General features: G+C 33.7%; 3 protein-coding genes across 3 annotated transcripts; 2 read left to right on the forward strand and 1 right to left on the reverse strand.

Annotated features, from left to right (window-relative positions):
- The first annotated feature begins 7,658 nt into the window (after window positions 1–7,658).
- On the forward strand, window positions 7,659–10,066 carry LOC133171721 (uncharacterized). The gene is made up of 2 exons (XM_061306508.1): window positions 7,659–8,497; window positions 9,666–10,066. Exons 1-2 carry the CDS (start codon window positions 7,686–7,688, stop codon window positions 10,063–10,065), a joined length of 1,212 nt encoding a protein of 403 aa, XP_061162492.1. The 5' UTR covers window positions 7,659–7,685; the 3' UTR covers window position 10,066.
- Window positions 10,067–11,774: 1,708 nt separating this feature from the next.
- On the forward strand, window positions 11,775–14,026 carry LOC133206066 (putative nuclease HARBI1). Its single transcript, XM_061341993.1, has 4 exons — window positions 11,775–12,222; window positions 12,786–12,898; window positions 13,119–13,230; window positions 13,635–14,026. Exons 1-4 carry the CDS (start codon window positions 11,775–11,777, stop codon window positions 14,024–14,026), a joined length of 1,065 nt encoding a protein of 354 aa, XP_061197977.1.
- A 5,020-nt stretch (window positions 14,027–19,046) lies between these two features.
- Window positions 19,047–22,449, reverse strand: LOC133172054 (uncharacterized). The gene is made up of 4 exons (XM_061306860.1): window positions 22,267–22,449; window positions 20,535–20,603; window positions 19,642–19,793; window positions 19,047–19,336 (listed from the first exon to the last, which is right to left on the reverse strand). Exons 1-4 carry the CDS (start codon window positions 22,446–22,448, stop codon window positions 19,047–19,049), a joined length of 693 nt encoding a protein of 230 aa, XP_061162844.1. The 5' UTR covers window position 22,449.
- Window positions 22,450–27,728: the final 5,279 nt, after the last annotated feature.

A 27,728-nucleotide genomic window follows, 5' to 3' on the forward strand; every position in this document is an offset into this window, starting at 1 on the left:
AAGAAATCATCATCAATTTGACTGAAGAAGGAGAAAAAAAGCTTTTAGATTACTGTCTAGAAAGCAAAAAAAAGCTAATAAATTTTCTTGAACATTCCCTGAAGTACGATTTTTACAACACAGAGCATGACAGAATGACATACAATGTGAGATTTCAGGGGCATACAAGTTATGCTTTGCTTTCTTTGGTCAATAACATTGGACGCAGTATATATCTCGACTTTTTTCAAAAACGCTCCACAGATTTTGCTTCTTTTGGGAAAAGAATCGAAACATTTATAAATTATCCATTTGAAGATACCCAGATTATATTGTTAGCTGAGAGTGGATTCATCTACTCTGGAATCTCAGATACAATCACTTGCTACTCTTGTAATCAAGCTATATTTGGCGAATTTAAAACTGATCGTTTGGAGTCAGGTTCCATTATTAGGCAACATGCTCTTTGGAATACTGATTGTCAACACCTTTTACATAATTATGACATTCCTAGAGTTCACCAAACTTCTGTGAATCCATACATACCAAATAATATTTCAACCTTCGGCGAAAGACTTGAGCACAATCTTTACGATTTAAAGAATGAAGAGTTAGCCACAGAACTAGCAAAATCAGGTTTTGTTGTTATGTCATTGAACTTGAAAGACTTATTAGCAGTTTGTGTGAGCTGTAGTTATGAAGAATGGGTGTGTAAGGACATAAGTGTAATTCAAGATTTACAGACAAATCATTTGCTGTGATCTGGAGAAGATTGTCCATTCCTGGTTGAAGAAAAAGGTGTTAGTGCTATAAGGAACTTTATGAAGGAACGTGAAATAAAAATTCAATATAGATCATCAATTGCATTTAAACCCATGAAAATGAAAAGAAAACCATGATATTCTACTTACAGATGTTTGTATTCGATTTTCTCATATACGCCCATTAAAATTACGATTTCTTTACTACTACTTTGTGCTTGAGAATTTTACTACAATAAAACATTTATTTTGCCGTTTCTTATGTATACTTGCACCGGCCTTACTAGCTCCAGGATATCACTTGCCTGTTAAAATTTAATATGGCTTCATCTCGCATTTTCGCTTGGCTATGAAAACTAATCTGCCGACGAATCTATCTACGAAATATGGAGATAACGAACAGTATTCAAGCTCAAAAGTCCATTCAAACTATTCAAATTGAGAGCAGAGCGGGACCTCTAAAACATCAGAGGTGGGATCAGGTGCCAGGGGAAAGTCAGAATTTTCTGTAGACTGGTCACACCCGCAGTCTTTTTAAATAAAACTTAAACTTGAAATGATTTACTTTACAATACTCTATAGCATGACTTTTTGCACAAGTTGTAGTTTCCACAATCAAATAGTCAGCACTCAAACATTTATTTTCTCTAAAGAACAATGCTATGTGCTAAATTGTCTTCAACAATAATATCATCGTTTTTCTCAGGACATAGAAAATTGCATACCATGCTATAGTCTGTCTGAGGTGGTGTTTGTTGCAGTTTGTGTTGCTATAGGTTTTGTGAACAATTGTGTCCTTCACTTGAGAGGGCAGTTAACGCTCCAGTGGCCGAATACGATACAGTAGAGGCATTGGTCTGGTTGGACTGTGAATGGAGTAGATTGTGCATCACTGAAATCAAAGTTCCTTTCGTAGGATAAGGATCTAGAGAGTTGAAATTTGCTGTGATAGCTACAAAAAGGATTATTGTAATTATTTTTTTAACCTTTTACATTTTGCCCTATCCACGGCCTGACGCAAGCGTTAGTTGTCTTCGGAATTGTCAGTAATTGGGTCGGCTTTATATTCTCTAGCCAAGCCCCATCCATATTTGTCGACAATTCCATGTCCTTTTTCTGTTCTTTGAATTTACTAACTGAATCTATATATATATATATATATATATATATATATATATATATATATATATATATATATATATATATATATATATATATATATATATATATGGCAATCGAATACAGAATTGCCAATCGGATCGTTCCAACCGATTTATCGGTTTATCGTATGAAAAATTATCAACATAATTCATCACAATAAACAAGACTGTAAAGACGTTACATGTAGAATATTAATTATATATTAGATCAGAACACTATTTTATATATAATTTCTGTTTTAATAGACAAAAAAAATTAAAAAGAAAAGACAAAAAAATTAAGAAACCCATGAAGGTTGTTACCAATTCATCCTCAGACTTAAGTTCATTAGACAGGTGTATTGATAAATAATATATAGACAAGTGCATGCCTTTTGGTTGCTCAATAGTATGTTAAATGTTTGGCAGAAATTTCATATTTCCTTCATTGGTTCGTGTCAAAAAGAACTAATAGTCCAAACATTATCCATTACTTAGATGATATTATGTTTGCAGGATGCTCCTAATTGTTCTATTTCCTCAAAAATATTTTAGTCAACGTTTCAGGAATTAGATGTCCTAATTAACTCTTAAAGAAAAACAGAAAGGGCAACTGAACTATCATTTCTGGGCCATAAAGCAATCTTCACCCCAGATGATAAAAAGACTGAATTTAGGTTTAAGCTTACCTCGTTTCTATACTCCAAAAAAGTTACCGTAAAGAAAATGCTGTCTTTAAGTGAGTCATTAACCTTTTGCTAAAGCATTACCGGGGAAGTAGAGCATTTAATCGCACCTTTTCTAATGCAACAATGGAACCTTATCAAAGTTACAGCTGATAGTAAAATTGATGCAAAGCATTAAATCGACAACGAAAAAATATTTAGCATTTAAAAGTATTTCCCCAAGATAAAGTCCAAAAAAATAATTCCAAATAGAAAAAGTAAAAGATATAACACTTTTATTGCAAAACTGCCTTACTTTTCTGTGCATTTTTATACTTTTATTTTCAGTGAGCAATTGTTAAATATAAATCAAAATAAATAAAATCTTGAAAATGAATATTGGACTGAGATATAGGATTTGAATATGTTATCATCAAATTATTTGATTCAAAGACAAATGCAACAAATATCTGAAAGTAGTAATTATGAACATATGAATGCTGACAAAAGAACTTACAAACTTCACGTGCAGATAAATGAGAGACAATTTATTTTTTGTGGTATCCCTGAAAAAAGAAACGAAAACTTTGAGGCACTGTTGGATAAGCTGAAAATCTACGACTATATCTCATTCGAGAGAGTACACAGAATGGGAAAATACGACGAATTCAATATAAAAAATCAACCAGAGAGCTACAGTGCCACTCATTGAAAAAAGTGTATACTAGTCGGTCGATTTGCGCTGGCTTATATTGGCATTGGGCTCGATTGTCGTGACGTCACAACAAAGTGAAAATACCCGCCAATTGCCTCTTCTATATTCAATTTAACAAGGTTGCCAGTCGATAAAAAAGATCTTTCGAATCTATTTTCTGTTTGTATTTTATATATAATGGTCAGTGTGCGCCAAAGTTGTTGACAGAAATTGAGGAGTACCGGTTGATGTATGTGTTACAAACTTGCTGGTCAAAGATGGACAGAGAATGAAATCTATTTTATATCGGGTTGAAAAAATAAAGATCACTTTCAAATTACTTGCATGTTTTGAAAAGTTTCGTAAACAGATTTAGAAAAGTGTCATTAGACGTTTTAGTCTCAAACTTCATGGAAAAAAGATTAACCCAACTACCTACCATCTAAAGCAGAGAACTGTCATTTCAAGATACAGTGTGGTACATGAGCTAAAATAAAATAATGCTTTCTGATATTGCTTGTTTGTGATACAAGAGATGCAATTTTAATCTAAAAAATCAAGGGCCAGGTAACTATTTAAGTATTGTCCTAAAAGCCAAAAGTTTGTTTAAATAAAATCAACACTACGATTAGCAAACTAGACAACAAAGTGTAGCAGAATGGCATATGATGACAACTTTAGGAAGTCGAGAACACAGGGATATGTATAATTTAATGTCGCTGATAACACTTGGAAAGAATGAATAAGGAATTCCATTGAAATTGGATTCTTCTGTAAAATGAATAAAATGAAATATGTGAAATATATGAAATGAAATTTAAAATGGAATGAAAGATGAAATATGGAGATAACAAACAGTATTCAGGTCCAAAGTCCATATAAATAATCGAAATCGGGAGCAGAGCAAACATTGATCTCTAAAAACATCAGAGGTGGGATGAGGTGCCATGGAGGAGTGAGCATCCCCAGCCGACCGGTCACACCCGCCGTGTGCTCCTTGTCATGATCGGGAAAATCGGTAAAAAACTGTAGACAATCAGTGTGTAAATAATGGCCTACCAATTTGTGTGTAAAACGTCAGTCAGCATTTGACTTAATGGTAGGTTGTATTTGCTGACAAGGTCATTGTATTGACCAAAATAATTTAGGACCTGAAACAAGGGAAAAAATCACAATATGAAATATCATCATAAAATGTCAAAGTAACAGCATATGCTGTCAAAGTGTCATCATGCGTCTAATGAATAGGTTTCTGCATACACATGTATAATGTCAAGGTATTAGCAAAAATAAAGAAGTATCGGTGAAAAAAGACAAATCTCTCCAAATAATGAAGTATCCGCTTACTATGTCAAGTATCTGCAAAAATAAAGACGATTCATCAGGTAATGTCAAAGTATCATAGTGTATTGAAGATGTGTCAGCGTAAAATGACAAAGTAATAGATAAAGGAAAAGTATAAGAACAAGATAAACAAAATAAGAACAAAATAAAGAACTGTAAGTACGTTTTATCAGTCTAATGATATTTTAAAGAAGTTTCAGCATATTGTGTCAAAACATCATCATTCAATGAAGAAGTATCAGCATTTCAAGACAAACTATCATCCTAAAGTGAAGACGAACTTTTTTATTTGCGAGAACTTTATCTTGACTTAAATACGCAAGACTGCCTCCTAGCGAATTTCATTCTAGCGCTATTTTATAATGAAAGATTGTATACAGCAATATCTAAAATTCGTGAAATTTCCATCCCACATATAAATACAAATTAGTTTCTCGCGAAAATCAGGTGTCGCAAAAATTTGGTGATCGACAGCATCAATATATAAAGGCAAAGTATAATCATAAAATGATGAAGCTACAAAGAAGTATTCCTGCTGAAATTTTAATTAAGAGAAAGAAATGATTTTTTTTTTCTTGTGGAAAAAGTACGTGTGCAGTACGACAGATAATGTTGCACTAAATATGTCAAGAAAAAATAACGTTCTCTTGTCCTTTTTCGACCAATCAGTGGGATATCAATAAGAAAGGTCGACAAAAATAAGCAGTTTTTGATTCTCTAAAATATCTTTAAAGTAGAAATGTCTCGAAGAAGAACTGATCGTTTTCCGCACATGGGTGAATTCAATAAAGGGTTTTTGAGTGATGAGAACCACAATGTCGACATACGGAGAAAGGTTCCAGCGCCCAGTGAATAAAAAGTAAAATATTCAAGGACAAATAAGATGACAATTAAAACATAGTCTTGATGGAAAAGTATAATTTTTTTGTCACAGTTCTAATTGAAAAAACCTCAAAATAGGGGTGCAACGATACACTAACCTCACGATACGATACGTATCACGGTATTCAGTTCACGATACGATACGTATCACGATACATAACGGTTAAAAAGTCTTTCAAGTTTGTCGTCATATTTTTTTTAAACTTGACAGGGTTATACAAATTGTTCATATTTTAAAATTATGATTAAAATAAAATTTTGTTATCTTGAATTGGATTGTTAGATAGATCTTTGAGTTGTGTCAACATTCTAAACCAATGCATATGATGAACATTTACAGGGAACTACGTGGACCTTTCCTAATAATCTTCCTTTTAAATTGGAATGAAAAAGGAAGACATTCATTCTTTTATTCCTTTTATTTACGTAGAAAAGCAGTTGTCATACTTCTCGTGTTAATACGTTTTAGTCAACAAGACAGCGAATTTTCATCGAAATACACACGTGATGGAATATCGTGTATTACCAAAGAATACGTTTAGATATAAAGGGTTTATCATTTGTCTTCACATCTATAACTTATAATCACATTAAGTCCCTCTCCGTGTTAAATCTGAGGTCTGTGCTGGAGATGAGTTTAACTGCTGTAAATGCATTATCGGCTACCTCACGTTTTGCGCGGAAGCCATTTTGAAATAATAAAGAAGGAAATAAAACGGATTATTCTGGACCGATTGAACCGAACCGCGATATCAGTTTAGCGTATCGTGAATTGAACCGTGGAAAAATATACCGCGATATACCGTCAAACGGTTTATCGTTGCACCCTTACCTCAAAAACTCCATACTTCTAAGGCACGAGAATTTATGTATCTGTAATTGTAATATTGAATATGACATCAAGAAAAAAAATTTACAATGGTCTGCCTTCTGTTATAAGTGTTCTTTGGAGATACATAACCAGCATCTCCCTAGTACTAGTAAAAAACCGGAAGACTCTTCTTGTTGTTGCTGTTCTCGTGATGACACTCCATTCAATTGGACAAAAATTTGCAAATATTTCGCCAAAATTTTGCCAACATTGCATAGAAGAATATTTCTTTTGCATTTTACGTGGTTGAAATGCCTTTCGAGAAAAGGGTAAGTAAAAAGATAGTATATAAAAGATAACATTGTTTGTATAAAGTTTACTAGCAGATTTAAAACCGTCACTGTAGTTCAGTCGGTAGAGCGTTCGCTCAGTGATCGGAAGGTTCTGGGTTTAAACCCCGGCTGCGACTGACCAAAGCCGATACAAAATTAGTAGCAACTGTTCCTTCGCCTAGCGATCGGCAGTTTGAAGTGTAAGTTGCGGTTCTTTCATATGAGACCTTAAAATCCGAGACTCTGCTCATTGGACCTGAGTGCAGAGTCAAGATCTAAATTTGAAGCCCTTCACCTGTGTAAGTCGACGTCTCTATATGAGTGAAATATTCTCGAATGGGACGTAAAACAACATACAATCAATTAATCAATAGAGATTTAATAATAATTAAGGAAAAATAGAATGTCCAACTAAAAGTTTGATTATTTACTGTGTTACTTTTCTCTAGCAAAATAGCCAAAGAAATAAAAGAATAACCACGCACATCTTTTACATTTTGTTTTCTGTCTTTTCTAACTTGTCATAACTTTAAGATTATAACGGATATACCCTAATTTAGAAACGAGTTGACTTTTAAAGTACTTTTATGTAGGCATTTTAAGTTCTGTATTGCCAACTGGTTTTAAAATTAATCGGTATTTGGATCTAAAAGAAGGTTAAAACAAATATTGCAAGTTAGCTTTACTTCAATTCTATTTAATAAACCCCGGTCATAAATATGAAGAACAACTTCCGTCTAGAAACAAAGTTTTCCATCCTTATTCAATTTCATATTTGTTTCAAGATTTGTATATTGGGGGAAATATATTTTTGCGGGGGGGGGGGTTACACTGGGATTACACTGCAATTATGTCAAGTATAAGAGATAAACAATCTTTATTTTACGCAATGTAACTCCTCAACTCCTCAACTAAAAGATAACATTATCTAGGATGTTCAGATCATTACTAAGAATTTGACTTACACTGCTAGATCGTGTACAAAAACATCGTAACAAATACAAGTGCAGTACCTGCAATATACAAAGGTCTTATAAAGTTTACAAAAATGGATCGTCAAAGTGGAGGAGATATAGAAATGGGTGTGATGAATAGGGGATATTCTCATGATGAGGATCAAGATTCCAGTGAGAGGGGGCGTGCTTTGGACCAAGAGGAGATAAAAACACCAAGAAACGTCTGCTGGTATACATTCACTCGTGTTTTGTCAGCGCTTTTGATAATTGGGAACGTCATTTTGGACTGGCTCCAGTATGCTGACATTGAGGATCCAATCACAGATATCACGGACAAACTTTCCGATATCATTCACGGAAGTGCTTCATCAGAAGCAACGAGTACCAGTGACCCATTACCAAAAAACGCATCATACTGCACTGACGATTCTGTAAAAGATGAATTAACTAAAAAGTTCATGTATTTTTCCATTGCTGGCTCCGTTCTCTCCGCCCTCCAACTAGCCAAGATAATTTATCAGATAGTTTTGAACCATAAACGTGACCCAACAGAGCAAATACCAGACAAAATTGATGGCAAAGTTGAGGTCTTCTTCACAACACTGTTTGTGGAGATTCCACAAAACTACCTACTCCTTAAGTACGATAACATCATTTGTTTTAATTGTGAAATCGAGTGGAATGGAAAGAAAATCAAACGCTTTCTGAACGGTCTTAGCTCTGAACTAGCCAGTGTTTGGCGCTATATAACCAGTAGCAAATGTTGCGATGGAAGTGGAGGAGTTGTTAAGCGTCAAGTAAAACACAAAAAACACAGCGACTGCTGTTGCTGTAGTTGTTGTTGTGGTTGCTGCAGACTGTGTGGCACACTTTGCACTAGAATGTTTTGGTCCTGCGTGGAAGGTTGTTTTCCATGTGTCATTCTTTGTAGAGGGTGAGTACAAGTTTATATCGACTCATCAATCTTTGTGAATTTATATTAGGTGATATATATTTCAAGTTAACAATAATAAGCGACTGAAGAATTGTGTTTTAATTTGGTGGTCTATTCGAAACAGATCACTGATTAATAAAACAAGCTATGGACTTACGATTGGCTCAAAAAGACAGTAAAGTAGGGACGAAATTTTGATTAAATGCATTATATAAATAATCGTTTATTTTCGTTTGATTAAAAAACTAGAATACATTGAATACATTTTTTCCTGGATAAGGACAATGCATCCGTAATAAAAAAAAATACTTCCTCAAATTTACTTAATAAAGGAATCATCCTTGAATAATCTTTTCCCCTTTTATTTGATCTTTTCCCCTTTTATTTGAAACCCTGAGAGTTTAAGTGGTAACTTACAGATTAATAGTAGACAACATCATTGTTTATAGGAAGACCTGTCCTAAGATTTATCCGGTCCATAGAATGGACACAAAACCACTGGCTTGCAACGATGACTAGATGAAAGTGTAAAATACTGTATTATTGTTCCTTACGAGTCATGCAATAGGTTTAAGCCTTAAATAGTTACAGTTAGCTTTAAAAACTGGGTCTATGTGGAATCCGGCCATGTAGTTCACTATCGTACTATTTAGCATCGATTAAAGGGTCGATGGCGCGATAATGCGATTGGGCAATAACGATGAAGAAATGGTGCGATGACGATGATGCGATGGTGGTGCGATAGCACGATGGAACAATAGTGAACATTGCATCATCGTCATCGCGCTATCGCTTCATCGTCATCGCATTATCGATCCAAACTTCGATGGTGCGATGATGCGATAGTGAACTACACGGTCCTATCCGGATTCCTTAGATCTACATAGTTTAGAAATATATTGTACCTATTGCTTCAGATAACATCAAGAGAATTTCATAAGACGTTAAGGAGAAAATTCTGTGTGGTGTAAATATAAAACGGCAAACTAACTTTGGTTCAAATCTCAATTTCGCCTCAGACGGATCGCGCTTTACATCCCTAAATTTTTGGAAACGGATTTTATTAAACTTAATTATGAATTTTAGGCGAAATCTACTAAGATTGTTTTTCATAAAAAATAATCAGTTCATTTTCAAAATTAAATCAAAATCAAATGTTTCCATTTAGGTACGAAGGATGTCACTACATGACATGCAGCTACTTAACTTATAACAGCGGCTTCTTTTGGTGGAATTGCTGTCCGTGTGCCTGCTGCTACACGTGTTGTGAGGGTCCGAAATGTGGATCTTGTGGAGATTGCTTCAAACGTTGTGAAAATTGCTGCAAAAGTTGCGACAATTGTTGCAAATGTTTTGACAATTGTTGCAAATGTGACATGTCGTGTGGTCAGTGTTTGATGGAGTGTCTACTCAGCATTATTCGATTTTTCGGTGGAATAACTACGACATTATATACTGCTATGTATGTCTTACGTGTGCTGGAGTATTTCTGTGTGGTTCTCCCAACAGTCTTTGCCGAGGGATTTGTTCTTTTAATGGATACTGTGTTTGGTTGGATTTTAGACTGACATTATTATCGGCGTTCTTCTTTTTTTTTAATGACATATACTTGAAACATATTTATTTTCATGTACCGATTAGAACGATTTCACCAATTATAGAACATGGAGATCAGAGAAAATACAAATAATTATCTTACTTAATTGAAATTTGCGTGAAAGAGCATAGCAGGATAATCCCATAATGATGTGAAATTTTCCATGTGAAACTAATATCAGCGGTGGGAAACTATCACCGTGTGAAATTGACTGTTCTATTCATAATTCATTTTGGACTCTAAATGTTATATTTAATTTTTGTTTTAGTGTGATAATTCATATTATGAAATTTTTTGCTTTTAAAATTTGCATTTTACAAATCTTTCTCATGTTAAGTATTAAGTGTTCATATAATTACTGAGTGACACTTGTCGGCTGACAAAGGGGCAGAGTGTTAATGCCCAAGGACCTTTTAATCCCTTATACAAACATTATGTAATTATTTAACTTTCGGTGTTTTTTTTTTGGTCCATGCCATCAAATCATTTCAAATCATTTCATTTATTGTTACCTGTATCACTTTTACTCATAGTCAACACCTGTCATTTTTAACTCATTGTTCAATTCCTCTTAAATACCATTGTCAAATTTTACTTGTCAGTTCGGAGGCCGGGTGTACTACCGGCCACGTCCGACTAGTTCCCCATCATGTTTTAACAGTTTGGAGGCTATGGCCATAACCAACTGGTTACTGTTCATTGTTGTTCCATGTGAATCATTTCAATCGTTGGGACTTGTTAATAAATTCGGAAACCAGTTCCTCGTTACTTTGGACTTTTATAATATGTGTTTTCGGGAAGAGCCCTAGGAATACGGCTTTACTACTTCCGGCCCATAGCGCCACTCATTTCCGTGCCAACATTCCCTCTGCCCGACCAACAACACATCTTTTTAGACCCAAACTACGCGTTCATACTAATATGAAACTTTTTCTTCCTTCGTTGCACATAAAATGACAATGTAAGTTATGAATCTATTTCTTGAGGCAAAGAAACATTTTTTATTTACTCAAGTTTCTGCATATGGTGTAAAATCTAACTTTTAGATCGACCAGTCAGGGCTGTTATGGACTTAGCTATTTCTAAAGTAGATATAACACAGTCTTCATTATAGCCGAACAACGATTGGCAACAGCAAAACAGCGCCGTTAACTTATGTAACGTGTTTATCTGAAATACCACTATCGCTGGTGAGCTAATTCAAATTCGTATCCTAGCCCTGCTTCTTCAACTATACGTATACCTTTCGTCTTTTAAACGCACTCTGCAGACATCACAGCAATTCTGCCTCAGCTGCCAGCTGCACTAACTTATATACCTTTGGGACAATTCATTTCCAAGTGATGTCAGGTTATTCCATTTTCAAGGGTGTGTTCTATTACGTTTGCATTGTATTAACAGGTTATGGTATATTATCATTTGTAAGCTAGATTTTTGTTACGCTTGATCAGACCTATTTCATTCGAGTTCGTTCTAGGAAAAAATCTGGCTCCGGGATCATGAAACTGTCTTAAGTCTTAAGTCAGACTTAACTCCAAAAAATTTGCACTTAAAATTTAAGATTGTTCTTAAAGTGGATCACAAAAAATGACTTAGAGTTAAGATTGGCATTTTGTCTTAAATTTCAAGACTGCTCATGGGCAGACTTAAGTTTTAAGATTGATTTTAAGTTCTTTCAAAATGGCCGCTGTTGTTGGTTTCTTGAGACGTGTTCAAGGGGGAAATGTTGATACTGTCCGGCGAAGACGGCGTCACCCTCGCCTCACGCTTTTCAGGGATCGGTTGAATCCACTGGACCTCCGAACAGATGACGAGTTGTTCGAGAGATATCGTTTTCGCCGCCCTACGATAATGTTTATTTACGACACCATTCAGGACAGAATAACCCATCCTACCAAGAGATCGTTGGCCCTTCCAGCGATGATTCAGCTGCTGGTTTTCCTCCGGTTTGTGGCTACGGGGGCCTTCCATCAACTTGTGGGGGGTGCCATCCACATCTCCAAAGCCACGATAGGACGATGCATCCGCAGGGTGGTATCTGCAATAGCGAATGTTGCTGGCCGTTTTATTCGCTTTCCTTCTGGACAGGATGCCACCAACGTAAAGAGAATGTTTCATGCTATAGCAGGTGAGAATCCATGGCTTTTCACTTACACCTTCGCATTGAAAACAAACAACAGCGCCCCCTTGAATCAGTAAACACGTTTCGTTCTATAAGCATTTCGGTTCTACCTTTTCGACCCCAATCTCAAGTCACTGTTTTAAATGCATTTATGCATTTATGTATTTCTTACATCTAAGAAAAAAATAAGGATCCCTCGAACATTATCAATTGTAATCATTATATATGTGTGTGTTTTAGTGAGTGTGTAGTGTTACTAAATTACATGTATATATACAATATGTGGCAGAAAAGGAGGATGGGTGGGGGGTAACTCCAAAATCAGTCATATTGTATATTGAAATCTTTACTATTCTACTCTTTATAACTTTATTATCATGTTCAGTAAAGAATTAATCCTATTTTGATATGTTCATAGCTATAACCTTTGTATGATTTTAAAAATAAAAAGGGAATCAGATATCATCAAAAGGTATATATATTTACTCACACAAACAAATTGAAAACTTATGATATTTGCTGCTATTGGCCTGATGAAAATATTAATCTATGAAATCTATTTATTGTAGGGTTCCCTGGTGTCTTGGAATGTGTTGATGGTACTTTTATCCGCATCCAAACTCCTACTGAAAATGAGCCTGATTATGTGAATAGAAAAGGATATCATTCTTTAAATGTCATGGTAATTGTTTTTTGATTCAAAATGATTTTAAATTAAAAAAAAAAACATTAAAAGAGCTAAATAAGCTTTCAATGATTTAAATTTAGAAATAAAGTAGGCAATAAATCCGCTTATATGTGAATCCATCACAATCATTGACTTTAAAGATAAATAACATGCATGTATTATGAAAATTAAATTTACAAAGAATAAATTAATGTTTAATTTGAGCATATTTTAGATGACCTGTGATGCTAATTTTATAGTGACCAACTGTGTTGCCAAGTGGCCAGGATCTTGCCATGATTCAAGGGTTTTCCGAGAAAGTGTTCTCTGTCAGCAGTTTGAGAATGGTAAATAATATCACATGCACTTAATTTTAACTGAATTTTGATGGAATATTATTACTTAACTGTGATATTCCTATATCTCCCTGAAGATATATATGTAATAAGTATAAGAAAAATATGGTAAATAAAACAAAACTAAATAAGGAACAGGAAAAAAACTGTATTGTTTATCAGTAATTATATGTACTAACATAAAGTAGATTTAAGGTATTTTTTTCAAATGATAAAGTCATATGGCCCATAGGGGCCAGACAATAAACACAATTTGAGTTTTAGTATATGTACATGTAGTTAAAATATTTTCAACATCTGCTGAATCATACTGAAGTCTTTGTCATTTTGCTTTCCAGACCTTTTAGTAATTCTGAGTTGTTGTTTTTTAATATATTAATTTCATGATTTTTCAGGTCAGCATAATGGTATACTTTTGGGGGACTCCGGGTACCCTTGTCGGACATATCTAATGACGCCTTACAACAATACCAATGATGTCAGGTACAGAGAGCGATACAACAGTGCACTGTGTAGAACACGAGTCCTTATCGAGCAGACATACGGCACACTAAAGAGAAGATTCCCTTGCCTTTCCATTGGCCTTAGAACAAGCCCAGAAAGAGCCTGTCAGTATGTAATAACCTGTGTTGTCCTGCATAACATAGGGATCCTGAGGCAAGATATTGTGTCCCTTGACCCACGTGACCTAATCATAGCTGGCCCAGATGTGGATGAGATCAATCACGGTAACAACAATGGTTTTGGATACAGAGAACTCATTGCCGGACAATGTTTTGATTACTAATTAATATCTCAGGCCATTCTCTTCTTAGTTCATGAGAAACTAGGAAAAAATAATAATTTTTAACTTGTTCAGTTCTTACATAATATACAATCATAATCACAAAGCAGAAGTCATTTATAAATTTATACTGCTTGCAGTTTACTTAATGTTAATTTAATATTAACAGTGTACTGTTGTTTCACTCTCTGTCCCTAGTACATCATTGGTATTGTTGTAAGGTTACAAACATACCATTACAATTCAGTATGTATCTGTCAGTGTGATAAATCATTATTATTAATAGTAACATTCTGTGTTCGTTTTAGCAATTATTACAACTACCAGTATATGAAATATATTTACCTTAATAGTTCTACCAGTATATGAACTTGTTATATTCCGTTATTTACATGTAGTTATAATAAGGAAATTTCCCTTTATTTGTGGTTCCTATTATATAAGATTTATGAAAACTGGAGTCCCCTTTAAGCAGCTTAAGGCTGAGGTTAAAGTAAGTCAAACTCAAAGGTCAAGGACATGAATTCAAAAGTGCCGGTACCCAAAGAAAGGTCTTGTAAAAATAATTCATGTGTGAATCATGAAAGCCCTAGCTAGCTATCACCAGCCTTCAGAAGTTATAGCCGAGGTGGGTTATTTTTATTAAAGATAGGTCACACTTAAAGGTCAAGGTCATGAGGTCATACATGAAAGAAAGGTCTTGTTATAATGAATATTCATCTTAGGGCATAAAAATTATTCCCTCTCTATATCTCATCTCATATTTCTTGAAAGCAGCAAGTGTCAATATGGATTGTCTTGCAGTGTAGTTTTTTTTTTTTTTTTTTTTTTTTTTTTTTTTTTTTTTTTGGTGCCACTCTGTGAGTCATTCTATGAGACACAGGATACTTATAATGAAAATAAAACAAATTTATTGCAATGAAAGCAATGATAATAATATGATTGCTTAACTTTCCTTCAACATTAACAATGCAGTAAAATATCAACTACCAACAAATGACACATGAGGGAAAAAATGCGTAACTTAATAATGTGAAAAAAAATTGATTTTCATGAAGTTAATTAATAAATAATCTTGCATGTTGAACTGAATTATGAAAAAAAAAATTGGCCCAAATCAATTTGATTATTCGTGTATATACAGCATATTAGTTTGTAAAGTTTATCCTTCATTGTCGTGTCTATTTCATAACAATTTAGTTAAACAGTTTCTAAATGGATGCATGATGAAGTTCAATTTACAATTAACATGCACCAATGCATTGTACTTTATTTTATATTTCAAATGCATTAAATGTACTTTAATTATTTTTATTTTCAATAAGAGAAATATTCTAATTAAATTCAGTGCAATTTTATTTGGCACATGCATGCTTATGCATGACTGCGTAAAGGGACACAACTCTTGACTTTAAAATGGGATTTTTTGCAATGTATTAATAAGCACCATATGCTTTTTACCTAACCTAAAGCATCACCATTGTCATATTGTTTTGACTATCAATGTGTATGGGCATTTTTAAAAGTTAAATTGTCATCCAAACAAAACAATAATAATTATATGAAAGATGTTCAAATAAAAAAATTACAAGATAAATGATAACAATTAATAGCAAATTAAAGCTTATTCAATATTCCCATTTGTTTCTGACATATGTACAGTATATGGAATTGTACTCAGTGACAATAACTTGTATATTTTTTGTTAAAATAACAACTTTTAGAAAATATACCACTAAAGATTTAACAATTTCAAAGAACAGAAAATGACGGGAATTAATTATACTGTATTTATAAACATGTACAACATCTGTAAAATTAAAAAAAAAACTGGAAAATTGTGAATTTTATTATACATGTATCATGTTAGGTGATTGTCAGTCATATCAATGCTCAATGAAGGATTTTAGAAAACACTGAATATGTCTTATTGCTTTTTTTAAACTTTGATACTTGAATCAAAAGCTGAATAATGATATTACATGGCTTATTGTATAAGACTCACTTTTTCTTTCCATTTGATAGAAGCAAATTTTAAAGAAAATTGTTAAGAAAAACAAAAAACATATATCATAGATACTAAAATGTAATTTGAACAAAAGGAGTGGACTGAATAAACAACAAGAATTACCAATATTTCAAAGCAGTAAATGATGGATTTAGTATGTATACAATTTGTCTGTAAATCCGAAAAAAGTACAAATATAGTATTTATAGTATTGCAACATCAGAGAGAGAAGAAATGCATATAATAAAGATGAAGGCCAGACATGAAAAAGAAGACCTTGACACTTTGTCAGAATGGATTAAATGTATCAGATGTATGTTAAAATCGCGCATTAAAAGATTGAGAGGCAATATGAAAACCATCTATCCTTTTGTATTCAATAATCCAGAAGTGAAAAAAGAATTAGATAGATTACACGATCAGTACGTACTGGTCCCTGCTGACAAAGCAGGTAACAACATTGTCTTTGTTTGTAAGGCTCATTATATTAAATGTATTTTAGAGGAACTTGGATTTAATTCTACAAGTGGTAATCCAACTTATAGTTCCCTTTCTAAGGAAGAAATTCTTCAAAATCATATGTCAGTTTTGAATATTTTTAATATTCCAAACAACCACAATGAATTCGAATTACCATATTTATATTGGATTCCGAAACTTCATAAAAATCCTTTCAAACAAAGATACATAGCGGGTTCCAGTAAATGTTCAACCAAGCCTCTATCTTTACGCCTCACTAAGAAATTTACAGTGGTGAAGGAGAAACTTCAAGAGTACTGTGCAACAATATATTCGAGAAGTGGTGTAAATCAGATGTGGATACTTAAAAATTCCAAGGAACACGAAAATTTGAAATCACAAGATTTTACCAAAATCAACAGCTTAAAAACTTACGACTTTTCAACTTTATACACAACCATTCCCCACGATAAATTAAAGTCCAGGCTTTTTGATATCATTGACATCTGCTTTTTCAATAAAAATGGAACTCGTAAATATACTTACCTTGTCATTGGTCATTTGCAAAATTATTTTGTTAAAAAACATTCTGATTGTACACACAAGTACTCTGAAGTTGACATTAAAAAGATGCTTGAGTCTCTGATTGACAATATCTGTGTGGTTTTTGGAGACCAGGTCTTCCAACAATCTATTGGAATTCCTATGGGTACCAATTGCGCCCCGTTATTAGCAGACCTTTTTTGTATTCATATGAAGCAGAATTTGTCCAAAATCTTGTACGTGAAAAGAAGAAAACACTTGCTGTGGCCTTCAACTCGACATTTAGATATATCGACGACGTATTGTCAATTAACAATGGCTATTTTTATTCTTATGTCGATACGATATATCCTTGTGAACTTGAGATAAAAGATACAACAGAGTCTGACACATTTGTTTCATATTTGGATATTTTACTTGAAAAAGATGTTAATGGTAATCTAACAACCAAGCTTTATGATAAACGTGATGACTTTAACTTTTCAATCGTCAACTTCCCTTACTTATGCAGCAATATACCTTCATCACCTGCATACGGGGTATATATCTCTCAGTTGATTCGATACGCAAGAGCATGCTCTACGTATGTACAATTTCTAAAGCGAGGTAAATTATTGACAAATAAGTTGATGAAACAAGAATATCAGCTGTCTCGTTTAAAGTCATCATTTCGTAAATTCTATGGTCGATACAATGACCTTGTCAGCAAATACAATTTATCATTGAGTCAAATGCTGACTGACGTTTTTCATACTAATTGTTAGGCCATTATTTACACACTGAATTGTCGACGGATTTTTCCGTTATTTCCCGATCATGACAAGGAGCACACGGCGGGTGTGACCGGTCGGCAGGGGATGCTCACTCCTCCATGGCACCTGATCCCACCTCTGATGTTTGGAGGTCCGTGTTTGCTCTGCTCCTATTTTGTATTGTATAATGAACTTTTGAGCTTGAATACTGTTCGTTATCTCCATATATTTCATGGTAAAGAACTAAAGATACATGTAGTTCTCTACTGTTAACTTTTGAGAAATTTTTACTGCAGGTGGTAAGGTATAAATATTTGAAAAATGCCATGAAAAGTTTAAATGTATGCAAGTATACAGCCACTAACATTCATAAATTAGGAACCTCTATAAACTGCATACTAGTGAGTTCTGATTCTATGGTATACTTTTATTCTTACAATCACACTGAATTATGAAATTGATACAGCGTGCAAGCAGTGTAGAGTTAAAATACATGAGGTATTGATAAATTTTGTAACAAAAACTACAACTAGAATAATGACATGATCATTATTGATGCAGAAGATACTCTCTTATACATATCCACAAGAAAACCCTTTTTTACCAGTACTAGTGATTATACTGCAGTTGTTATAACAGTAGTACAGTAATACAATGCCACTCGTCAAAAAATTTATCAATATATTAATTGCTATTAATGTGTTAAACAAATTTAATAATGCAAAGTCATAGATCCTAAATTCTACAAAGAAGAATAAAACTTTCAGTGAATTATTATAGCAAATGCACATACTTACGAGAAACCAATTATAGCATGTACGTAGATACAAAATATCATAATGATCTCATAATGTTTGGAAATACACATACAGTATGAGAATAATTGGATGGATGTTATCAATGTGTAAAGAATTCATTTTACATACTTAATAAATTTAATTTGACCACAGAGACACTTAATTATCAGCCAGAGGACAGGAAAGAAGAAGGCAAAATAAAAGTTAAAAGTTTACAGACAGATATAGACAGACTGACGCCAGACAAATTGTGATCAGAAAAACTCATAAGAATTAACTACGATGTTATACGTCACAACAAATGTATCAACACCCATGCATTACTGCTCCCATTACAGTAATACAAATAGCTAAAGGCATGTATTGCAGCTTTGTAATACATGGATGTTGATACATCTGTTGTGATGTCAGGCACATCGCACATGCAAAAACCAGTGTTTTTATTACTACGTATTCAAAAAAATTTACATTTCATTCATAAGGTGTTCGAAATTGAAAAAGGGATCTTTCTGTTTAATTTTTAACATTAGCTGTTGTTGTTCTTTTATAAGCTTTCTTCTTTCTTTGATGTTGATTAGTTCTTCTTGAAGAAGCATTTCTGGTGTAACTTTCAAATGAAGCTCTGTTGATGAAGTGGTAGATGTGGAGGGCATAGGCTGTGTTTGTGGTAACAAATGCTCAAGCTGAGTGGTCTCACTAGTCAAATCAAATTCATGCAAGGCATGGTTGTCATCCAAGAAATCCACAACTGATTCTGCAAGAATGATTTTTTTTTTAATTTAACTTGTTGTGTCATAATGCCCCTGCAGTGGGGCATAAATATTTTTACATAATTTTTTGAATATACATTCAAATTCATATCTCAGCTTTTTGATAATTGATTGATCTGATTTTTTTAATTCATATTTTTTATTTATTGATGACTCTATCAACAAAAATTATCCCTGTAAAATTCATCTTTTTTTTAATACTTTAATAGTTCACCATACACTAAATGAAATTAATCATTTATGTTATTGTGCATTAAAAGCTTATTCATTTATTATTATTATTCATTACCAGCTGCAGTGTCTATTCCAGTAGGAAGGCCACATAGACTTGGTCTGCCTTCCAAGTTGTCCAACAACAACTGTTCACTAACATTCGGGGATGATGGTTTTTTCCCTCCCCCAGTCTTAGGGTTCAAAATCGCACTTCTCTTTTCTTTTGCTACAATAGAGATATTAAATTAAATGGTGACAATCCATACATGCCAACTTTTGAAAATTCCCATGGGGGATTTTGCACATGACAACAATTTTCAAAGTTTTAAATTCAAGACATTTTGTAGTGAAAATAAATGTTGATCCCATTTTTAAAATTTATAGTATTGACATCATTTATCAATACAGCTTTGAAGATAAATAACACAAACAAAATTTTTCCTTCCAAAATTCAAATACATGTATCTTAATTTGCTTAAATAGGTTGCCTCTATCACTAAAGAAGTGATATCTATTTAGATAAACAACATTATGTTTGACCAAGACACATACTTTGATGAAAAATGGGAAAATGTACAACTTTCAGTTCAATAAATTTTTTTTGTAATGTTTTAGAAATATATGAAGTTTTGTTAATTTAAAGTTTCTGGGAAACATTTTTAAGATTCTGTTAACATTTTACACAATTAGAATTTCCTAATCAGACATTAAATTAAAAGAAATATTGAAAAATTCCCATGCTTTTATTTTCTTTTTTTGTTTAATTATTTATTTTTTTTTTAAATTATATATTCTTTTTTTTTTTTTTTTGGTGTGGATAAGAAAATTTGTTTAATCTTAAAATCCCTTGGGCTTGGGCATGCACTGTTATATAATCAATATTTTAATTATTACTTATAAACCTAAATATCTTAAAGTACATCTAATATTTTTTTATGTATTTATAGATTATCAGAAGAGCATCATATCTTTTGTTTGATGTTCTGGTATTTCTTCTTTATTTCATTCACATCTCTGCGCGAACTAAATGTACTTCCACTACGAAAAAAATGAAGGGAAGTTTCTAGTATGCCGGTCCCCAGAATCACGCGATTGCGCATGAGCAGTTATTTCCCTTGCCGTTGCTATGCAGAATGTAAACAAACCGCCATTTTCCCCTCGCTTTAACAAAACGCATTCGATTGAGTGATTAGGGTTAGGGTATATTGTTTTAAGATTGGAACTGTTTTATAAATCCACTCTTAAATCTTCCTGACTTTGGGCTAATTCATGTAGTATTTGCTTACAAAAGGCACTACCAAGTGCCTTTTGTGACCCAAAACTTGCATGAATCAGCCGAATGTCGAACCGTGCCGATATACCATCTTATAGAAGTAAAGCATGAAACATACAAAACTTAAACAAACCGTTAATTAAATATGGCATTGTATGCGATCTACGGATTAGGGTTAGAGTATAAATAGCTCGGATATTGTAACTGTTTTATATTCACCCATGCTTGCATCTATATCACTTTGGGCTTATTCGTGCGATTTTTGCTTACAAAGAACCGGAAGAACAGGAAAGTTTTGCGAAACTTGCATGAATTAGCCTTGGTCTTATGTTGAAACATACCCGATATTGTGCGCTAAGTTTTGGCAAGTATTTGGTAAAAGCGACTTAGCGTTTACTTAAGCTCGATATCCTAACCTCCTAATGTCCATATTCAGAATATTTTTTCTTTCAAATCAATGGTGATGCACAATTCAATCAACCAATTACTAGTAATTAGTTATCACTTGTTAAATCCCTGCATTTCTCGCAAAAATCTCGCAATTTTAGTAGCATTTCACTTTGAGTCCTATCAGCTACTTCTTCATCAGTCTTCATTACGTCAAAACACAAGTGACGCACGTCATGAATATTTATGAGATTACGTCAAAAACTGATCATGTGACCACATTCCTAAACAACGCAAAATGGAGTTTAATCTACTAAACAAGTACGTTATTTTACGAAACCTTTTAATTCTCATTTAAAAAAACTGTGTTTAAAAACCAGTTTTTTAATTCCAATTTTTCACAAGGAACACGATTTTTGGCTCAATTTTGCGATTTGTGGCCTTTTTTATCGATTTTGTCGATCACTCACGCGATCGTATTATATTGTACACCGCCTTCGGCGGCACCTATTTTAGCGCCATATTTATAGGGACCGGTATACTAGAAGTGTTCCAAAATGAATCTATTTAACAAACTATATATATAAAAATTTAATGTTTCTTACATTGTGGTTAATTTTTAATATTTTATTTTCCATAATAAAGAATACATACATGTACTCATGTAGATACTTTGCAATATCTATTTATAGCTTTTGGGTTTCCCCTTTTGTGTATTTTGCTTTTCTACTAAATTGCATACAGTATTTTAAAATCTTGAGACTGATTTATCTTGTATATGCATGAGTTATCTGCTTAAAATCAGCTGTTGTAATGCGCAATCCGAATTTTCAAGTTCGTTAGTGCTTAGTGGTGCTGTCGTATAATCACAGCTTGGCCTATATATAGCTGCATTACTGATAGTATGAACACCGTTGAAACTACCACAGTCTAGTAGATTTTTAAGACATCATTGGTTTTCTTTTCAATTACTTTTCATCAAAGTTTTATTTTGTGGCAATGTATAATGATTTGGGAAAAATGTGATATGTCAACACTTACGCATTGACTAGGTCAGTGACCTCTTTCCAGACCTTTGTCTTATCAACAGAAGTCCTCCCTGACCCGTCTAATTTTCCGAAGAGTACCTTCTCCCTCTTCTGTACCTCCTCCACTAATGTAATCTCGTCCCTGGGGTCCCAGTTACTTTTTCTTATTCGTTTTTTGGGAGTTTCTGCATCCATTGCGTAACTAATGTAAGCAGACGAAAATTGTATCTACAAAACATTGGAGAGTTCCACATTTACCGTATACGCTCTAAACACCACATGAGTTACTATGACAATAAAGGGTTTTTTAACTAAGACAAATCTTAACTAAGTTTTTGCTAAGATCGTTTTGTGATCCACTTAAGTAAGCGATCTTAGCTAAGTCTAAATCTTAAATTTAAGTCAAAAGTCTGACTTAAATTTAAGACAGTTTCATGATCCCGGAGCCTGATCTCAGTATACATTTGTAGCTAATATGAGCGAGCTATTGAGATGTATGTTATTTAATGACACTGAGAGAAGTTCCCATAGAAAATCTAATCTAAGTATATTTTATGTATTCGACAACAAAAAGTGTAATCAATACTGTCAAAGGTTTACTGAAATAGTAGGTCAGTAAAACAGTAGAATGAATGATAAAATGTATGTGTTAGTAAAGACTGTCCCCTTCATCTGATAAACTATCTTAAAAAGGCTGTCAACATTACAATATTGATAATTTCTAACATCTTTCTGTACAGAAAATAGAAGTATCTGCTCTCCAGTTTAAGACTGTTATTATGGCAAGTCCAAACGACTTCTTCAGAAAATATTTGTTTTATATTTACAATTACTTCTTGTTCAAATTATTCCGAAGTTTCTGAACCGTCTTGTTCCATCATGTGCTTTAACATATAAATTCCAAGGTATATTTGATAATAAATCAGTTATTTTCCCATTGAGAAATATACAAAAATTGCTGATAGTGAGACCACGAGAGATCACTGTAAGACAGAAAGGGACCATGTAGAGACCCTTATGTGTTCAAAATATTTAAATATTTTGCGTTCTTTGAAAGACATCTGAGAGATCATTGGGAGATCGAAAAGATTGTTAAGCGATCTTTGTGCTTTCTTTTAGCATTCTTTGCGATCATTGAGAAGCTGTTTTAATTAGAAGATTACAGAGATTGTGGAGAACTGTACTTTCTCGCATAATCACCGGTGTTAGATAGATCTGTCCAGTGTGAGACAGCAGTGTGAGATTTTTCTGTCTTACACTGCGTATTACTACGCCGTGAACGGTACTGCTTTTTACATGTAAACAAATATCGTCTGCAATTATAAATAATAATAAATCATGGAGGGTGCAAGTACAAGTGTGCGATTCAAAAATGTGGAAACATCTACTTTTATTGAGGCAAATGAAAACTCAAATACTTTACGAAAAACAATGGGCCATTTGAACATTTTACGTGAGTATTTTGAAATTAAAGGGGAGTCAAGAGAAATTTACAATATATCCCCAAATGAGTTGGACCCTCTCTTGTCGAACTTTATTGTGAATGTCCGCACGAAATCTGGGGAAGAATATGAGCCCTCAAGTCTTAGGGGAATGATAGGGAGCTTTGAAAGACACTTAAAACGTCATCGTTACCAGTTCTCATTAATAACAAACTTTGAATTTGTGCAGTGCAGAGAGGCCCTAAGGGGAAAACAAAAGGATTTAAAAGCACAAGGGCGTGGAAATAAACCCGAAAGGTCCGACTCTTTAACACCTGATGAAATTGAAACTCTATACAATACTGAACAACTTGGAAAAGCTACACCAACCTCTTTGATTAGCACTCTTTGGTTTAACAACACATTGTATTTTGGTATGCGAGGGGGAACTGAGCACCGTAACATGAGGTGGGGGGATGTAGTCCTAAAAAGGGATGAGGCACTTCAACTCGACTACTTAGAGTACCATGAAAGGGCCACCAAGACTAGAACTGGCGTGGATGTCACTGATAGCCGGGCGTGCCCACCTCGAATGTATGCAACCCCTGCCAACTCTGAAAAATGTCCCGTATCAACCTATATTTTGTATAGAGATAAACGTCCCGAAGGATATTCAAAACATGAGGACCCCTTTTACATGTCAGTTGTTACTAACGAAAAAACGTCCTAGAATGCAGGATCGATGGTTTATATGTAGCCCTATGGGCGTCAACAAACTCAATGACCTTATGAAAAGAATGTCAAAAAATGCTGGCCTACCTGACAATAAGAAAATCACCAACACAAGTGTCCGTAAAACTCTCGTCAAAAGGATGACGGATTTGAATGTCCCTGACACATTACAAGTGTACGTAACAGGTCACAAAAACATTCAGTCATTGAATAACTACCGCACAATAAACGATTCACAGAAATACGCAATAAGCAGCATTTTATCAAATTCCTCCGGCAATATATCCTCATTAGTTCCATTCTCAAATGCTTCTACACAAAACCATTCTCGTTTTGAAACATCATCATCAACTAGAGCCCTGCCGAACTCTACAGTGACACACGCACAGCCGTTCTTCGACTTGACACCAATTTCGGATAATACCGCCATTGAAACTCAAAACAACCAAGTTAATATGCAGCGTTCGACATCAACATCTATGGGATCAATATTTAGCGGGTCACAAATTCATCGAAATGTAACAGTTAATATCACAAATAATACCTATCAATCCAGGAAACGAGTTCGTGTGATTGACTCCGACTAGGCTTCACATATAATGCATATGTAGATCAATATATGCAAATGACCCATTGTGAACGTAAACATTGCTTCTAATATAAAATTTGTGATAATGTCTTAAAAAATATCACATATACTTAAAATGTTGTTGTTTAATTTATTAAATCAAATTTATTTTCATTCAAAAGATTTTTGTGTTTTCACTTTTTAAATAGCACTATTTGTAGGTTGCGGAAGGATTATTTTGAAATGAATTGTACGCTATCGGATTTATTTCTTTTTAATTCCAGTTTATATCATTCAGAATGATTTAAGTGGTTTGAAATTTATTTTCTGAGTTTACGCATACTGTGTTAACCACTTTCAGGTACGATCTCTTTCATGGTGTATTCAGATTTTTTATTGGATACAAAATAAAAAAAAATAATTTTTTTCATGGTGATGACAGGTCGTTATGTTGGATAAAAATAATGCGAGAAAAATAATCATTCATTACATACTCGTGTGGGATAGTGAAATTCCACCTCGGGGCCAAGATTCACGGTCTAGGGCTCGGCAAAGCATCGTCCTAGACCGTGAATCTTGTCCCCTCGGTGGAATTTCACTATCCCACACTCGTAGTAATGAATGATTCTATTAAGATCACTGAGAGATCATGGCTATAGGTAGGCGATCGTTCAAAGATCGATGAGAAAGGACATGAATGTATATCATCTAAAAACTCAATATTGCCCGCATGTGACACTGTTCGAATAGATATGTAAAACAGTCAGAATGATTTAAAATATTTCACTGTCGCAGAAAATCTTATTTTATATTAATTTCTCGCCAGGACATGGTATAATTTTGAACGTACAACAAATTCATTTTTAACCTACTTAATTTTTCTCTTTCGGCGTAAAAATTAAATTTTGCAGCTTTCAGAATCACCTTAAGTTTAACTAAATAAAATATTTTACTTGTACATCTTTATCGAAACATTAAATACAAACATAATATAAATTCCTTACAAACAAAGATACATAGCGGGTTCCAGTAAATGTTCAACCAAGCCTCTATCTTTACGCCTCACTAAGATATTAACAGTGGTGAAGGAGAAACTTCAAGAGTACTGTGCAACAATATATTCGAGAAGTGGTGTAAATCAGATGTGGATACTTAAAAATTCCAAGGAACTTTTGGAAAATTTGAAATCACAAGATTTTACCAAAATCAACAGCTTAAAAACTTACGACTTTTCAACTTTGTACACAACCATTCCCCACGATAAATTAAAGTCCAGGCTTTTTGATATCATTGACATCTGCTTTTTCAATAAAAATGGAACTCGTAAATATACTTACCTTGTCATTGGTCATTTGCAAAATTATTTAAAAAAAAAAAATTCTGATTGTTCACACAAGTACTGTGGAGTTGACATTAAAAAGATGCTTGAGTTTCTGATTGACAATATCTGTGTGGTTTTTGGAGACCAGGTCTTCCAACAATCTATTGGAATTCCCATGGGTACCAATTGCGCCCCGTTATTAGCAGACCTTTTTTGTATTCATATGAAGCAGAATTTGTCCAAAATCTTGTACGTGAAAAGAAGAAAACACTTGCTGTGGCCTTCAACTCGACATTTAGATATATCGACGATGTATTGTCAATTAACAATGGCTATTTCCATTCTTATGTCGATACGATATATCCTTGTGAACTTGAGATAAAAGATACAACAGAGTCTGACACATCTGTTTCATATTTCGATATTTTACTTGAAAAAGATGTTAATGGTAATCTAACAACCAAGCTTTATGATAAACGTGATGACTTTAACTTTTCAATCGTCAACTTCCCTTACTTATGCAGCAATATACCTTCATCACCTGCATACGGGGTATATATCTCTCAGTTGATTCGATACGCAAGAGCATGCTCTACGTATGTACAATTTCTAAACCGAGGTAAATTATTGACAAATACGTTGATGAAACAAGAATATCAGCTGTCTCGTTTAAAGTCATCATTTCGTAAGTTCTATGGTCGATACAATGACCTTGTCAGCAAATACAGTTTATCATTGAGTCAAATGCTGACTGACGTTTTTCATACTAATTGTTAGGCCATTATTAACACATTGAATTGTCGACGGATTTTTCCGTCATTTCCCGATCATGACAAGGAGCACACGGCGGGTGTGACCGGTCGGCAGGGGATGCTCACTCCTCCATGGCACCTGATCCCACCTCTGATGTTTGGAGGTCCGTGTTTGCTCTGCTCCTATTTTGTATTGATTAATGGACTTTTGAGCTTGAATACTGTTCGTTATCTCCATATATTTCATAGATTACAAACCATAAAAGATTGTACAAGTTGTCTTTGGAAAAGACGACTTATCGTTACGTAACAAAGGAGGGCACCAAGTTCTTGTATTTTCAATTTCTGTCTGCATTTTATATTTTGTTATATCATCTATGTCACATGGCTTGAAAAATTGAAACGAGTGAAAGGGAATATTTTATTGTCAGGTCATCAATTCTAATATCTATTTTAACGGTATTTACATGAGTCCATGTCTTCTTTATATTAAGATTATAAACATTTCTCGGAAACTGCTATAAATAATCATCACGTTAAATCATCAAATAATGAAGATTCATCATAGAAGTCAAAGTATGAGAATATGAAGTCAAAATTACGATCGAATGAAAAAGTATCAGCATATGTAATGTATAGACAAATGATGAAGTATCTGCATATAAGGTCAAGGTATCACCA

Source organism: Saccostrea echinata, unplaced genomic scaffold (genome assembly GCF_033153115.1).
Source record: "Saccostrea echinata isolate AGI-Se365-2 ecotype Australia unplaced genomic scaffold, CSIRO_AGI_Sech_v1 ptg000054l, whole genome shotgun sequence".
NCBI lineage: Eukaryota > Metazoa > Mollusca > Bivalvia > Ostreida > Ostreidae > Saccostrea > Saccostrea echinata.